Source organism: Eumetopias jubatus, unplaced genomic scaffold, assembly GCF_037043125.1.
Source record: "Eumetopias jubatus isolate StellerSeaLion01/CBP00866 unplaced genomic scaffold, mEumJub1_p1.0 scaffold_11, whole genome shotgun sequence".
Taxonomy (NCBI): Eukaryota; Metazoa; Chordata; class Mammalia; order Carnivora; family Otariidae; genus Eumetopias; species Eumetopias jubatus.
In genome coordinates, this window is record NW_028274817.1 from 112481292 (window position 1) to 112498922 (window position 17631).

Here is a 17631-nt window from a genome sequence, read left to right on the forward strand (position 1 = left end):
AAAGAGAAAATGAAGTGCTTTGCAAATGTCAAGAAAACATGGTTTGAGAATCATCATTTAAGAGAAAGAAAGGAAGTGGCAGTGAGCTTATTTTAGAGTTCTCACAATGGTCACCAATTGGCATGTTAGTCCAGAGTAGTTGAAAACTAAAAAAGTAGCTTTGGGGGTAGATGGAAGAGAGAAGCAGCCTATATCTGGCTACTCTAATAAGGTGCCTCTGCAAGTTGCTTGTCTCTCACCTGGGGAAAGTTTATACCTTAAGATCCTTTTTAAGCATATGCTCTGAAAACAAGTTTTGTACAAAGTTAGCAAGTCTAGAAAAGGCTGCCCAAGACAATATACTGGCTTGAAAAGAAGATCTGCTGTTTCACTGTCAAGAGACAAGAAATACATGCTAGAACACAACCTTTAAATCTATAGAATGCAAGTATTCATATTCTCCCTCAAATCATTACAAATATGTTTGTTCAAATAAGCAAGTCATTTATACATTTTTGTATCTTTTGGGGATGCTTAATATTTTAGACAAAGAAACATTCTGAGATAACCAAAGTGTAGAATAATGCATATGCTACAACAGGGTTTGAAAATTTGGAACTTATAAATTAGGAAAAACATTAGCAGCTCCCACTTTCAAATTCAGACTACTTCTTAAAATTCACAAATACTATATAAGATTCAAAGATAAAATATTATAATGAGGATTATAAACACTGTATTGGGAAAGGGAATAGTATTCAATGGACAGCTTAGCATTCCATTGTGCAATGAACAATGATTTAAATACTGCTGCTGTATTGATTCCATTTGGAGTTTTAGTAAAGCCTCTTACCCGGAGCCCATGGAATCGAGGATTACTGTAGAAGAGCTTCATCTGTTCAGATGGAAGTGGTCCTAGCACCTTCTGAATAGTAAAAAGTTGGTCAATTTCGCTTTCTCCAGGAAATAAAGGCTGTCCATCGCTAAGCTCCCCAAGAATACAGCCCACTGACCACATGTCGACGGACTTTCCATAAGGAGCTCTGAAAAGCAAAGGGAGAGATTACCTTGGCAAATGAATAAATACATTTTAATAATTTCCAAATTATTTTGAATAGATTCATGATTTAAAGCAATTGGTGTATTTAAGGAATTAAAAATGAGGCTAAAAAAAGGAATTACAGATATCCAAGTAAAAATTCAGAGCACAAGTAAATAAATCTATTCTAGTAAAACCGTCAGTTTAATAATAATTTAGTTGGTATATACTAAGTTGAAATCTATTCATATCTGGGCATATCTTGAACACGAATGGCTTAATAAACCCTAAAACAGTGCACATGTGATGAGTTAACACTTCACTTAGAAAATCAAATGCTCCCAAGAAATGCATTTTCTAGGTAATTATCCTTTAGCTCTTGAAATGTCAAAAAGTTATATACCTCATCCATTTTTTTTTTAAGATTTTATTTATTTATTTGACAGAGACAGAGACAGTGAGAGCAGGAACACAAGCAGGGGGAGTGGGAGAGGGAGAAGCAGGCTTCCCGCCGAGCAGGGAGCCCGATGTGGGACTCGATCCCAGGACCCTGAGATCATGACCTGAGCCGAAGGCAGCTGCTCAACGACTGAGCCACCCAGGCGCCCTACCTCATCCATTTTTTGAGATCAGTCTATTCAAATGTACTACCGACTCATGTGTCTTCTTAAACAATAAACACTGAGTACTATTTAACTTCTGATTGCATAGAATCACAATTTCTAATACCTAAGAGTGGGCTAAGCTCTACTGTATTATTTACCTAAAACTATTTGTACCCTGTGTATGTATATGGAGCTTTATGATAACCATTTGCCTCAAAGCATGCTTTTTCCATTTCCTTAGGGGTTTACAGTTCTCCTCTAGGATCTGAGTTTACCAGAGGACTTTAGGAGTGTTACTGTTATTAATAAATGGAGGCTATAAAACCTAAGTACTCCAAAAACAGCTTTATATGTATGCCCCAATATCTATAGTCTTAAATCAAATTGTATGTGGCAGATTAAGAAACCGTATTTTCTTTAGTTTCAAACACAAATAATCCAAGTTTTAACAAAGGAAAGCCAGGGGTGCCTGGGTGGCTCAGTCAGTTGGGTGTCTGACTCTTGGTTTTGGCTCAGGTCATAATCTCGATGTTGTGGTATCGAGCCCCACATCAGCCTCCATGCATGGAGCCTGCTTAAGATTCTCTCTCTCCCTCCCTGTACCCCTTCCCCTCTGCTCATACTTTCTTTCTCTAAAGAAATTAAAAAAAAAAGTTAAAAGAAGGTAAGACAAAATAAAGTATCTGAAAAAAATACGGGATGAAATTCTAGAATGCCATAATGATACAGCAGGAATACAAAACTTTTAACAGACACTCTAAATTAAAGCACTGTTAACACTATACAGAATATGTTTCTAGGACAGTAAGTCATTACAACTGAAAGTCAGTATTTTCTTTATCTCATTTCCTTCCCACAAAAACTTAAGGGCCATATTAGGAAACTTCATGTAAATTTTTTTTTTGGTAGCTTGTTGGGGAGGGAAGGATACTGATCTTTCTTTAATATCTGTACAGAAGAAAAAACTTGTGCTAGATAGAGAAACTTACGGAAAATCTCTACATACCCAAATCGTGCTATTTTTCTTTTGTCAACAGATGTGAATAATTTATGCAGCTGGAATTATTTTGAATGTCAAGAACAAAGTCTTAAGAATGTACAAAAATGTAAATTCTTAAAATTAACCAACTATCAACTGATGTCAATGGGATTTTTACACGAATAATATGGTTCTTCAACTAGTACTTGACAATCGTTTAATTAGCAATATATAATTTGGCTCAAATTAATTGGAGTCCCCATCTACTTTTGGTAGCTCCCACACATCTCTAAACATAACTGCAGCTTCCTGACAGGTATTATTAGGCAGCAAATACTCTCTGAAGGTCTATAATAAGGGTGTCCTCAGAATGAACTCCTTGGGGCCATCATATAGACAAAACCATATCATAAAAAGTCCTCTACCATACTTGAATCCTCGGACGGTGTTCTAAGAATGACCTACTTCATACTCATTTCTTCTTTGGCAAATCTGTCCAGTAAACTCAAATTCCAATCCTTCCCAAAAGAAAATGGATTATGCATCCCATTAAGTCCAGACAGAGGTTCACAGAAAAAGAAACAAAGACAAACACAAAAGAAAATCGATCCTAAAACCAAGTTTAAAAATTAGCACAGAAATTCTAAAATCTATCCACACAAAGAGAAATAATAAAGTGACTAACCACCATTTGTTTCCCAAGATAAACCAAGCTTTTGATTTAAAAAAAAAAAAAAAAAAAGTAAAGCTTTCAATAACTGGTATCAATAATTCTTTTTTTTTTAAAAGATTTTATTTATTTATTTGACAGAGACACAGAGAGAGAGGGAACACAAGCAGAGGGAGTGGGAGAGGGAGAAGCTGGCTTCCCGCTGAGCAGGGAGCCCGCTGAGGGGCTTGATCCCAAGACCCTGGGATCATGACCTGAGCTAAAGGCAGACACTTAACGACTGAGCCACCCAGGCGCCCCTGGTATCAATAATTCTTATATGCTCTATGTCAGCAATGAATCAAGAATTACAATCAGATAGTTGATAGACACTGGGAAATTGTCAATATCAAAATAAACCCTCAGTAACTTACACATAGTCATCATGATCGTCAACAAAAGAAACACAGAAATTTGTATTCCTACTATATAAAAAGTATCTTTTAAAAATTCAATTTCTCGGGGCACCTGGGTGGCTCAGTGGGTTGAGAGTCTGACTCCTGATTTCAGCTCAGGCCATGATCTCAGGGTTGTGGGATCAAGCCTCATGTGAGGCTCCACACTCAGCACAGAGTCTACTTGAGATTCTCTCTCTCCCTCTTCCTCTGCTCCTCCCCCCCACTCAAGTTCTCTTTCTAAAATGAACAAAATAAATAAAACATTTAAAAAATTAAATTTCTCATGTCCCCCAGATATATATATGGCACACTAAAGAGATGAAACCTATAATTAGAGCACCAGTCATCATCACCACATCTCATTTTATTTGCAGAATGTGCCTTCTTTCTCCATTCTTGGGTGGTCCCCAAGAAGGAAATACAATGTAGGGAAAATAAGAAAATACTACAACTAAGGTAAGTAGAGGATTATTCATATAACTATGTGATTGAGTTCAGGAGGATAGGCTCCTTCTTAGGCTCTCAAGTTACTAAAAAGAAAAGAAGAATCTTATCAGAAAACCCTTTTCTGGGGTTAAAAGATGAATGAAAGAGCACTGAAAGTGGAAGGGTGGGCACAAAGTGGATGGAGATGATGTTGCTGAGAAAATCGTCAATGCAGTGTGTTTGAATAGCCATTTATCATCAAACAGGATTTCTCTATTCAGAAGAAAATTGGCAACTGCTTCAATATTTACATCACGTTTCTAGCAAAGTGGTTAGGTATAAAAGATACTTGATTACTGTTTGTTGAATGAATGAATGAATGAATGAACAAACAAACCAACAAGTAGGCCAGTCCTCCCAACAAGAGGTCGAGTTTATTTCTTCATCCCTTGAATCAGGGCTTAGCCATGTAACAGGTTTCGGCCAATGAGGCAAAAGCCATGCAAACAGAGGCTTCAAAACCACCTTTGCTTTGAGGCTTGCCCTCTTCCTGCAGGGAATTTTTCGGTTATCACATGAAGCAACTTGGACTGGCCCACTGGAGGATGAGTCTCCATGGAACAGAGATGGTCTGTCCCAGCTGAGGCCTTGTAAACCAACCAGCCTCCAAATGATCTGCTGAGTGACTGTAGCTACCTGAGTGATTCCCATTGAGACTAGCAGAAGAACAATCCAGCTGAACTTCAATTACTGACTCCCCCAAATCACTGGTACCCAGAACTGTGAGCAAATAAAATGGTGTTTGTTTTATACCATTAAGTGTTTCAGTGGTTTGTTACACTGCAATAGGTAACTGGTATTTAATTAACTAAAGTTCTTACCTTCCATAGATGATCCCAAAGCTAATGATACACGATTAGCAGATATATAAAAGTCATTTTATCTGGGGAAGGTAACTTACCCAAGTAAGAGTTCTGGGGACCGATACCACCTGGTGGCCACATATTCTGTATAATTAGCATTATTGCCTTCTGACAGATTCCGAGCAAAACCTGAAAGACAGAAAAACCCAAAGGTATAACTTTGAAAAAGAAATAATAACTTCAGGTTGGCAAAGTATTTCAGTGCTAGTAATATTTTAAAGGAACATCAAAAGAACATAATAACTGGTACTGAATGGGCTGTTTATTAATGGTGCCTTCATTATTTTAAAACGTTAGTCCATTCATATGTCAATTAAAACATACAGTGTATTCACTAAAAAACCCAGTCTCCTCCTATACTAAAGAAATCCATATTTTTGAAGTTATCACATGCTTTTATAAGCATTCAGAGCATACTTTTAAGTCAGCTCTCTCAATAAATGCAAATCTTAGGACCAAAATGAAGTCCCTACAAGAGCCCAAGTCAAAGCTAAAATACCCTGTCACAGATGGTCATTATATTCTTGCCCCCCCCGCCCCGCCAAAGATTTACTTGAGAGAGAGATCACAGAGGGAGAGGGAAAAGCAGACTCCCCACTGAGCAGGGAGCCCGACAGGGGACACGATCCCAGGACCGCGAGATCATGATCTGAGTGGAAGGCAGACACCCAACCAACTGAGCCAGTCATTATATTCTGATATGTGGGACTTAACATTACTATTTGTAGATCTACTGTTGCTGATCAGTTCTAGCCATTATATAGACAACTAATGGTTGGCAAAGATGGAAACTAAGCAGGCCAAAATTATTTTAATCTCCTAATGTGACTGAGAAGCATATTAGGGGAATCTTAATTACTTACAGACTCTATCAATAATTATTTTCCCTCCAAACCCTTTCAAAAGGTTTTGGGGCCAAAAAATAAGCCACCTAACTCACCAAAAGCATTATGGATAGTCACAGAGAACCAGAACATTAAAATTAGGGGTAAAAATTAAAGTGTCATTTTGAAAAGTAGAAAACAGTGTAACAGCAAAAAATAAAAACAACCACAGCAAAAAACAAAGCCCTAACGTCAGTTAATCAATGCTTCTTCATAAGACATATTTGGAAGAAATATTCCTATTTTCAAATGGGATTCTTCAAGATAGACAAAGGAGCCCGGCGCTCTGGGAAGGAAAGCAGTTGAGAAGTGATCACTGGGGACATGTAGGACACAGAAAACCACATGCAGTGCAGCCATGTGAAATTTCCTTACCACTTCAAATTGTCTTTCCTTTAAGAAATGATGCCAGGGGGTGCTTGGGTGGCTCATTTGGTTAAGTGTCCGACTCTTGATTTCGGCTCAGGTCATGATCTCAGGGTCCTGGGATCAAGCCCTGAGTCTGGCTCCATGCTCAACGGGAAGTCGGCTTGAGAATTCTCTCTCCCTCTCCCTTTGCACCCCCCCCCACACTCTCTCTCTCCCTCCCTCACTAAAATAAATAAACAAATCTTTAAAAAAGAAAAAGAAAAAAAGAAAAGAAATGATGCCAGACCAGGGATATTCTTTTCCTATTATTAACCATTCTATAGGCATCTCTTTTGTATTTATAACTTATTTACAAATTTCAGTAATTTGGGGGTTTAAGCAGATCACCAACCCATAGAATCATGGATGCATAGTAAAGGGCATATGAGGTGCATAAAATCTCAGTATTTGATGGTAGTCACAATTATGGATAGGAAGCAAGAAACAGAACCAGAAATATTCCTGAAAATCATAATACTAAAAAAATGCTAAAAATGTCAAGGTCAAAATCTTTTAAATAACTGTATTTTGGTATTTCTTTTTTATTCTTCTAAGCACTTCATAAGATGTTTAACATATAGCAGGACTCTTCTTTGCAATATTCTTTATAAAGTATGAAAAAATTTAAGTCCTTATTATAAAACATTTTTCCTCAGGCAAGCAGGTTCATAATATTCAAATTCTTTGCAAACACTGAGTGAAAACAGTTACACATGCTTCTAATAGCTACACTGGAGAAAACTGGTCATTCACACAGTGCATTCTTAGAATGCTTCCATTTTTCATTTGTTCAATCCACCTCCGAGGTACTAATCTAACTTATGCTTATGAAAGGAGACGAATTCTCACTTATATGTAGATGTTTACATTATATTTATGATTATACTTGAATATGTGAGAAAATAACATTAAAAAAGTCAAGTTGTTATTTTTCAGCATATGGATTAGACAAAAGATTTTTTTAAGGTGACCCAGAACTTAAACACCCTAATTTATAGTTTTAAAACATTTTGAATTATTTTAATGCAAATTTTTTTAAAATATATTTGGCTTTCCAGTTTGGTTTTTTTTAAGATTTTATTTATTTTTTGAGAGAGAGAGAATGAGAGATAGAGAGCACGAGAGGGAAGAGGGTCAGAGGGAGAAGCAGACTCCCCGCTGAGCAGGGAGCCCGATGCAGGACTCGATCCCGGGACTCCAGGATTATGACCTGAGCTGAAGGCAGTCGCTCAACCAACTGAGCCACCCAGGCACCCTAACTCAAATTTTTAATAGCACTTAATACAGTTTCATATATATGGAAAAGAATGTACAATTTTCTACTAGGAGAGAGTACAATTCAAAAGCTTCCTTATACACTCAACCAGGACCTAGAATATTACACATCAATTACTAATCTCATTCACTGAACATTTAAAGGGAATAAACGGAATTGTTCTAAAAATGTCTTTGACCTTTATAGATACGTAACTATTGCATATACACGATACATATGTATCTACCTATGCATATTGTTAGTGTTTATGATTATACCTAAAATAATTTCTACTTTAATACTTTAAAAATACTTCTTTTATCCTACCCAAAACAGAAGGCATAGTGGATTTCATAGAAAACTGGTTTTTTGGAATCATTAAGTACTGGGTTTATGAATATATGCACGTGCATCTATTTGCTTTGTGTTCTCATTAAACAAATACTGCATTATGAATTTTTAAAAAAGAATAGACAACACTATGCAAAGAGAGTATTTTCCCAGCAATCAATTTTTCAACATATGACCCAATAGAATATTCCTCTGCTAACTGAAGTCAAAACATAAAAAAATACTTTTAATAAGCCTTTAAAAGCTACCTATATGTTGTATTAAATTAATTCTACTTACAGGTCTCAATTTCTTTTTTAACTTACCAAAATCACACAGTTTCAAAACATCATTGTGGCTGATTAAGAGATTTTCTGGCTTTATATCTGAAGTATAAAGACAAAAAAACAATTATTAAAAAATGTTCCACGGACTGCTGATTGACACTATTGGATCACTATAACGGCACCTAATTAGAAATATCGACGGTAATGTGAATAGAAACTGTGGCAGTGAAAAGCAGGGTAACACCTTTTTTGCTGATACATAAAAGTTTCAACTAATTTCTTTTTGAGAAATATGAAAACCCACAATTTAAAAAATATTTTTCCCTTCAAATCTTAAAGGTATTAATGCGATCTCTGAAAGGAATTTAAGAATCACTGAATCTAGGCCGCCACGTTTCAAGGACTATTCTACTTTATCAAGTAGTAAGAACATAAATTTTTGGAGATACAATATCAAAAGAAATGTTCACACCCACAAGATACTTTAAAAACACATATAAGTAGGGGCGCCTGGGTGGCTTAGTCATTTAGTGTCTGCCTTTCGGCTCAGGTCATGATCCCAGGGTCCTGGGATCAAGCCCTGCATCGGGCTCCCTGCTCCATGGAGAGTCTGCTTCTCCCTCTCCCACTCCCCCTGTTTGTGTTCCCTCTCTCGCTGTGTCTCTCTCTCTAAATCTTTAAAAAAATTTAAAAATAAATAAAATAAAAAAGATTGCCACCTTTAAAAAAAAACACATATAGGTACCTAGCATTATATTCACTAGAGGAAAAACTATATAAAAAGAATCTGTTGTGATTTTGTATATAATGTCTATATTTATATATCTCTTTAGCTTTTCTGTGTGGTTCACAATTATAAATGTCTAATGCTGAAGTTATACTGGATGAGTCAAGAAAACATTTCTCATTTTTTCCATGGATCTTCAGAAGATGAGGTGGGAGCTGAGTAGAAATATACAGAAAATGCTATTTAATCCCTGCCTTGGGAGATCTCACAATTCTATTTTTAGAGTACCCATCATCTATATCAGATGGCAGAGGTGAAAATGGAAAAAGGGAAGCGACAGGAGCAAAATCTGTAGATTTCAGAATCATGGTTTCTACTGCTAATTCACAACCATTGATTTATTACTATATACTTAACCAAATCACAGCACCACTATAGAAATGAAGCTAAATCAGTTCTTTATTAATAGCCTCATATTGTAGTATAGACTGTTACTAAAATCATTACCCTAGACACTAGATATGCAGTTGACTTGGAGATCTATCTATACCACCAAAAACCTTGATAAGGTAACCAGTTTGAAAGTCAAATCCAAGAGAAATATAAAATGTCTTTTTCTAGATATAATAGGAGTTGGCATTCTTCACATGACCTTTAAAGCTATTCTTAAAGTGAGACTATTTTTAAAGTGATATGCTTGTGTATTTGTATAGGTAAATTAAAATGTAGTATTCATTTATCTGCTAATTCAGAGACAAGAAGTAGATATTGTAATACTTTCTGATAAACATCTTCTGGCTTCATTATTTTATCAGTATGTGTCCCATTACTGTAAAACTGGAATTCAAGAGAGATTTTCAGGAGAAGACAGTGTAGAGTTAAACACCGTGCTGAGAAAGTAATTTCCCTTTTATTATTATAAACCACCCACCTCACAGCAATAAAACACTTTATGGAAGCATACTCATTACTTTTATGCAAGGTTGATCATGCCTACAACTTGCAATGGGCACTTTTCACTAATGGGTAGGGAAATTCAGGAAGTGAAGGGTATATACCAGAGGTGGTTGGTCTAACAGGGAATGAGAGGTGACTGTCAATGGGGGTCAGTGACCACGTTTAAAGCCCTATTCTGGGTGGTTTCACATTTTCTGGTCTACCAGTAGGACCAAAAGGCAACAGAGAACATCCCTTTGCTCTTTTTGCCCAAAGTAAGCTTCAAAGTTCCTATTCGTTGAGTTCTTTATATCCCTAGGCATTTCTAAAGTTGAGAATAGATCTGGTTATACAAACAGATATCTCACCATAATATCCAAATAAATTTGCAGTACATCTTTTTGGTGATCCAAAAGGAGACTTGGAAGGTGAACAACAGCTCATACCCTGTACTTTCAAAATGTATTTAATTTAAATGGAATGTCAGTGCCCATGGAAGTACTCTTAAGACAGTAATATGTAAAATATTTCATTGCTAACTCTGATGTTTTCTTAATATTTTCCATTTCAAAAATTCCATACTTACCTCTATGGACAATATCATTCTTATGGCACCAGTGAATAGCTTTGATTAGCTGATAGATGTAACTTTTAACTTTTTCAGGTGGAACTCCATTTGGCATTTCTTCCAGCAATTCAAGCATATTCTAAAAATTAAATAGGGAGCCATTAATCTCCACAAATTAGGTAGACCCATAAATCATGCATTAACAACTTAAAAAAGCATCTTGGATGATAATTCACCCAATATACAGCATGCATTTTTAAAAACTGTTTTGTTTTCCAACTACTATCTTTTTCATGCAGAAGCAGGATACTGTATTAAATCAAAGTTCTCTTTTAAGGGAAATTCCATTTTTACTACTCCCCAGTGATGCCCCAAATAATAACCCTGGCACTTTCTACTCTCCCTAAAACCTTTCAGGCATCACTTTAGAATACTTTCAAGGGAAAAACAATACAAAGTAGAGACAAGATGCTGTAATGTATAAAGGAGGGGGGAAACAGTCATTTTAACACAGCCCGCTATACATGTTTAATAGAACCCTGCAATAAAATCAAGCCTTGAAAATATTTCTGGGAGACCTGGGAAATATTCTTAAAAGAAAATGATCCCTAAGATTAGAAGTGATCCATGCAATCAATACAAAAATTAAGACAGGCCAGAAAATGTTGGTAAAATAAACAATGACAGACTCCCAATAAATCAAGTTTTGAAACTCTTAGTCTGGAGTCAGAGACAATTCTAAAATTCATGTAAAATTTTTTAAGTAGAAACTCCACTTAACCAGTCTCCACTGAATTTCCAGATTAACCAAACATTTTCCATTCCCTCTGTAAAGTACAACACTAACGTCCACAGCATGATTAGAGTTAATTGTTTGTAGACGACCATCTAGGAAAGCAGGTCTCAAAGCATGATCTGTGGATCTCTTGGGGGTGGTTACCAGATCTTACAGAAGGCCCATAAAGTCAAAACTATATTCATAGCAACACTCAGCTCGTTGGCTCTTTCACTATGTTTGTATTTACACTGATGACTCAAAGCAAGGATGGGTGAACTGGTGGCACCTTAGCATAAATCAAGGCATTGGAGTCTTCAATGTTACACTCTCGCAGTTAAAAAAAAAAAAAAAAAAGACAAAAAGCTCGTTTTAGTTAAGGATGTCTTTCTTTGATGAAGCAGTAAAAATTATTACTTGTATTAAATTTCAACTTTCGAGTACATGTCTTTTTAGGAATCTATATGATAAAATGAAGAATACACATAAAGCACTTCTGTTACATAACAAAGCAAGATGGTTGTCTTGAAGAAAATCACTTAAGTGAGTTGCAAGCTGAACTACCTGCTTGTTTTTGGTAGAACACCATTTCTTACTTGAAAGAATGACCCACAACCATATTTATATTAGCATGTAATGGGATTATTATCATTATTCTTAAATGAATTAATAATTTATATTGCTCAGTTTTGACTCATAATATAGTATTAATAGATAAAACCCACATAAATAATAAGCTCTTAGGGTTTCCAGTTAAGAGTATAGGAGTCGTAAGACCAAAAAGTTAGAAAACCTGCTTGCTCTAATACAACCTCACAATTTTGTTCCCACCAGTTGAGCTGCATATATACAATCAGTTGTTTGTTTATAACATTCTCATACCTATTTATAACAGATGCACTTGTTATTTTGATACAATTAAATATCATATAAACCAATGAGATAATGTTTTAAATAAAGAGAGTTGCTGTTTATAAGAAAACAAAGTTTAATACTTTGGAAAGACTTAATAAAGGAAAGCCACTAAACATACTGCTGCCTAATCAAATGTGAGTGCAACAACTACAAAACGCTGCCAGGGGACAGGCTGTTGATGGTGATAAGGATTCTGCACTGAGACTGCTTTACTATGTTTTTAAGCTTTCGCTTCACTTTAAAGATGCTCTCACAGGCTATCATAGTTGATGCACTATGAATATGATGTATTTAAGAAAGACTCATCAGAACAATCAGAAGACAGATACTCAAAAGGCCTTGACCCTACCTCTAAAGAGTAGTAAATGAATATATAGTGATATATTTTAAGTTAAAATATTTGAACTATGTATGCATCAATTTTTAATGATTCTCCACTTAAATTGCCTTTTTCAATTAGCAAATGCATAGGAGGTCCCAAATGCACACGAGGAATAAGAAGATTTTGCAATATAGAAAATAAACTGTATGTCTCATCTCACATTACACTCTAAATTCATCAGTGACAGAGAAGAATGCCCCTCAATATCCATTCTTCCTTTAGCCCACAGTAATACAATTTGTAAGTGGATGCATAGGTGCTCAGAATGAAGAGTACGTTTCCCCTCTGCCTTGCAGCTAGGGTGGCCATGAAACTAAGTCCTGGCCAATGGGATGTGATAGCTGGAGCCTGATCTTGACCTTGAGAACAAGGGCCACATCTCAGGGGTGGGAGAGCAGAAAGGCAGAAGCAACCTAGGTTTCCTATGGCTATGGAGCAGAGTTACCATACCAGGTACTACCTACCTTTGTATTTGTATGTGAGGAAGAAGGAAATTTCTATTTTGCTTAAGCCACTGTAATCCTGTATCTCTGTAACAACCCTCTACCCTTTAAGAGCATCATTTTCCTGCCCTCTTGAGACTCTTTGTTCATCATTAGGCACTGCCACTGATGGGAGGTCACCTTCCACTGAAAAACCACAGGGTCAGGGCAAGAACCACAGGCCTGGCGGGACACGATATGGGAGCTCTGGTAGCAGCTCTGCCACTTATCAGCAGAGATATCTCAGACACGACAAACTGTCTGGTACACAGAGGTGATTTCCCATTTGTTCATATTAAATTGTTATTAATCGTGAACCAACACCATGAGCAGAACAGAAATAAAAAAGACAAACTGAAATAGATCGGTCAGAATTTCATTATTTGGCAGTGAAAACTGCAAACTGCATGATTATTCTTGACAACTAAAAAATAATATAAAGAGCTTCTGATTTTTACAGCAATCCTTTTTTGTAACTTTTTAGTAAGTATCAAATTTGAGTTTAATTTTGGTGGGTAAGTTCCCTTAGGAAAACACCTAAATTGATACAGGAAAAGAAACCTTAAGGGGCGCCTGGGTGGCTCAGTTGGTTAGGCGTCCAACTCTTGATTTCAGCTGTCATGGTCTCAGGGTTGTAGGATCGAGCCCCATGTCAGGCTCCATGCCCATGCTTGGGATTCTCTCTCTCCCTCTTCCCCTCCTCACCCCGTCAAAAAAATAAAGATGTGTCTTTGTTTAAAAAAGAGAAAGAAAGAAAGAGAAAAAGAAAGAAAGAAAAAGAGAAAGAAGAGAAAAAGAAGATAGAAAGGAAAAGAAAAAGAAACCTTTAAGCAGATTTTGCAAAAGAAACATAAAACAGTGTTTGAAAATGACAAAGAAACTTATAATATGCTTCAAGATTTGCTTGAAATGAAGTTACTATGTCTATTTATTTTCATTAGAAAAATAATTTGTAAAGGCTGAATTAAATCAAAAGCCACATTCCTGGTCCATCACCTTGGCAACACTGCCTTCTATTTTGTAATGATGATGGTGGTGGGACACTGTCATTTATGCAACAGAAAGCAGCTGGCAAACATAACCCTCCCCAGTCTTCACCTTCTTTAGAAAGCCTCATTTTATAATTTAGAAATTCCTCATTTTATCATGTAGATTCCTACAAAGACACGTATTCAAGAAGTGAAATTTACTAAAAGTAATCATTTTTACTGTTGTTTTGATAATAGGAAATCAGGAGCCACATATTTATTCATCAAGAAAACCGCTAAAAGGTCCATCTGGCTCCGGTTTATTCTACTCTTGTTAAGGTAATTATTTCAGTTTTGGGCAATAACCAAGCACTGTAGGGCAGCTGCCCTCAAAGAAATTCAAAGACACACATATTGATTACTGTAGCATAGACTTGCCCCTAGGCCACACAACATTAAAATTATCACTAATAGTTACCAATTTAAAAAAAAAAAAGCAAATATGCAGACAATCTGAACTGTGTATACTTCTCCACTCTTCTCCCATGCTTCCAATTCCTTATGTGTGGCCTCATCTATCTCCTCAAGTCTCACCCATATGCCTCCTGGCACATCTTCTTCCCTTAAAGCCAAAGCACTGGCAATTCACAAAAGGTTGCTCCATGAGCCCATTCATTTGCCACTCTAGGTCTGATTCAGGCAGCCACCCTATGCTTGCAGGCTGCCTTACATACCTCTGACATCCTATGTCATCACTTGTCAATTTACTTGTCTCTCCCTCAGAGGCCATGCCTAGGTTTAATTTAAATAAACCAAGCCCAAAAAATTAATTGTTGAACACAGATTCTAAAACATCAGAAGCCAAACTAATTCACTGTTGAAATGTAAGATGAGGGACACCTGGGTGGCTCAGTCGTGAAGCATCTGCCTTCGGCTCAGGTCACGGTCCCAGTGTCCTGGGACCGAGACTAGCATCAGGCTCCCTGCTTGGCGGGGAACCTGCTTCTCCCTCTCCCTCTACTGTTCCCCCTGCTTATGCTCTCTCGCAATCTCCGTCAAATAAATAAATAAAATCTTTAAAAAAAAAAAAAGAAAGAAATGTAAGATGATCACTGTATAGTTAAACTGCACAAAATACTTCAATATATTTCAGGGCTTCTAATGATTATGGATAATGAACTTCATTTTTAAAATACTGAGATTTTGAGTACATTGACAAAACACACTAGATAATAACGCTTCCTTGAATACTGTCAGAAACAACCCTAAGGGGCACCTGGGTGGCTCAGTCCGTTGGGTGGCTGCCTTAGGCTCAGGTCATGATCCTGGGGTCTTGGGATCGAGCCCCGCATCTGGCTCCCTGCTCAGCGGAGAGCCTGTTTCTCCCTCTCCATCTGCCTGCCACTCTGCCTACTTGTGCTCTCTCTCTCTGTCAAATAAATAAAATCTTTATAAAAAAAAGAAAGGAAGGAAGAAAGAAAGAAAGAAAGAAACAACCCTAAATAAAAGAATCAGGCAGAGGCGCCTGGCTGGCTCAGGAGGTAGAGCATACGACTCTTGATCTCAGGGTCATGAGTTTGAGCCACACGCTGGGTATAGAGATTACTTTAAAAAATAAAATAAAAGTTAAAAAAAAAAAAGAATCAGGCAAATCTCCATACTATCAATTAGTGACTTACTTTTTCAACATACTCAAACACCAAGTACAATTTCCCCCTCCGACGAAAGGCTTCCTTCAGCTCCACGATGTTTTCCTGCTTGAGAGTACGAAGCATTTTAAGCTCTCGTAAAGTCGTTTCCTTGACTTCTTCATTTTCTAGAATGTAAACAATGGTGAATAGAGTAAAATTAAAGCTTTCAAGCTACTGTTCAAAAAATTCTAAGAACAGTGAAAACATACCAATTTCACTTTCCACTTTGAGTACTTCTGCATAAGAAGTTCAAGGATGGAAGATTAAATACCACATTTTCTTGTTGAAAGGACCAAGAATTAGCATCTTACAGAAGAAAATGCTTACTTGACCAGCATGAACCTAATTTTCTGCTTGTGTTTTCTTATACTCTGTATTGCAAAGTATATGTGTAAACACAGACTGACAGATACGACATATGAATCCACTGTCATTTTCATTCTAACACTACATACTGAGAAAAAAGGAGTTTAAAAGGGTAAGAAGGAATCAACTATATCAGTGTGCAGAGGAGCCTCTATGCAGCATCTGCAGCAGCTGATGTTTTTAACTTCGGCCTGTAGTTTTGGCTTAAAAGAGCATTTTATTCTTCAGGCTGCATGTGAGTCACCTCAGTGAGCAGAGGTCACATACCAGGCACCCACAGTGCAGCTCATAGTCAAGTTGCAGGGATTTCTAAGAGTGTCTGATCTCTCTGAACAGCAGCTGCTATAGGTTCCTGCTGTCTTCCTGTGGCATGTCCATCTGTCCATCCCAGATGGTATAGCCATACTGGGATGGAGAACTTATGCTGAACCAATATACTCTTCCATGTCATCAAATTCATTCATGATAGCTCCCACAGGCGTGGAGGAAGGCCAGAAATCACATTAACTCTAATGGATGAATTGGCAGGGGAGTAGGAAGGTAATACTTTATTTTAAATGAGTTTTTATGATACCTTCAGATTTAGCCTAGAAATTCTAACTACCATGTCCACATATACACATATATGTATGCACACACACAAGAACACAGGTTCATAATCCTTTATATGCAACTTCAAAAATCAGTCTAAAGACTGAACACTTTTTCTGTTTATGGCAAATCTCTTTAGAAGTAAAACCTGAACTGACACGAGACCACTTATATTCTTTGTTTTTATCCCACTTAGTATGAATATTCATATGTTTGCTTTAGAAATAGTATCTGATTACAAAGTGCTAAAGTAGCATGCCATATTCCCATTTTAAAACCCAAAAGTTATAAATTCTAAAACACATTTGTCCCCAAGGTTTGGGGTCAGAGTCAAAATCCTAGCTTGAGAGTCTAAGTTTTATGATTCTCAGGTTCAGTCATATCTAACCTCCCTCAGGTTCAGGGAGGAAGAAAATGGAGTTTGGGGATGAAGGTGAGAAAGATGAAAATGCCTTCTAGGGAGAAATGCTTCCTAAGCAAGATACACAAGAAGGGGCTGAATCTTCCCTCCAAATGGGGGACGGAAGATTCTAAACAGGAACGAGGAGTACTTCTCAGCCCATTTCTCAGCCCCCATTCAAACTGAGTTTAAAGAATAAAGAGACAGTAATAAAAGCAGGGGCTTTGTAGCACCACAGTACCTGTAATAAACAGGGAACATAAAGTCAACACTCATTTGTGAACTGGTTACACAAGTGAAATATTCTCCTTACTTCAACAACAATAAAAAACTGTTGGGGAATGCTGGAGCAGAGATTAGAAAAGGACAGAGAAAGATACTGCCTATCAGAAAGCAAGAACTAGCAGTAACAAAGGCCAACAGTGGCATAAGCAGTGAGCCAGCCCACACCAGGGGGGTCAATTGGGAACTGGGGACTCACAGGGCCCCCCTGTCAGGGGAAAAGAATATGACACCGCAGGGGCCACCTGGCAGTAGGGGGAATGTATGAGGTGTGATCGGGGGACTTCCCAAAGTGGCTTAGAGGATTGTGGACAGAGGTCCAGCTG

The 17631-nt window shown here is 37.1% G+C and overlaps 1 protein-coding gene across 1 annotated transcript in view; it reads right to left on the minus strand.

Moving 5' to 3' along the window:
* CDKL5 (cyclin dependent kinase like 5) overlaps positions 1-17631 on the minus strand; it is a 200074-nt gene that overhangs the window by 38298 nt on the left and 144145 nt on the right. Inside the window, exons 5-9 of the mRNA XM_028122611.1 lie at positions 15655-15791; positions 10472-10592; positions 8262-8321; positions 5097-5187; positions 833-1022 (exon numbers count right to left, since the gene is read on the minus strand). Of these exons, the coding sequence (XP_027978412.1) occupies positions 833-1022; positions 5097-5187; positions 8262-8321; positions 10472-10592; positions 15655-15791 (599 nt within the window). The remainder of the gene's footprint in view (positions 1-832; positions 1023-5096; positions 5188-8261; positions 8322-10471; positions 10593-15654; positions 15792-17631) is intronic.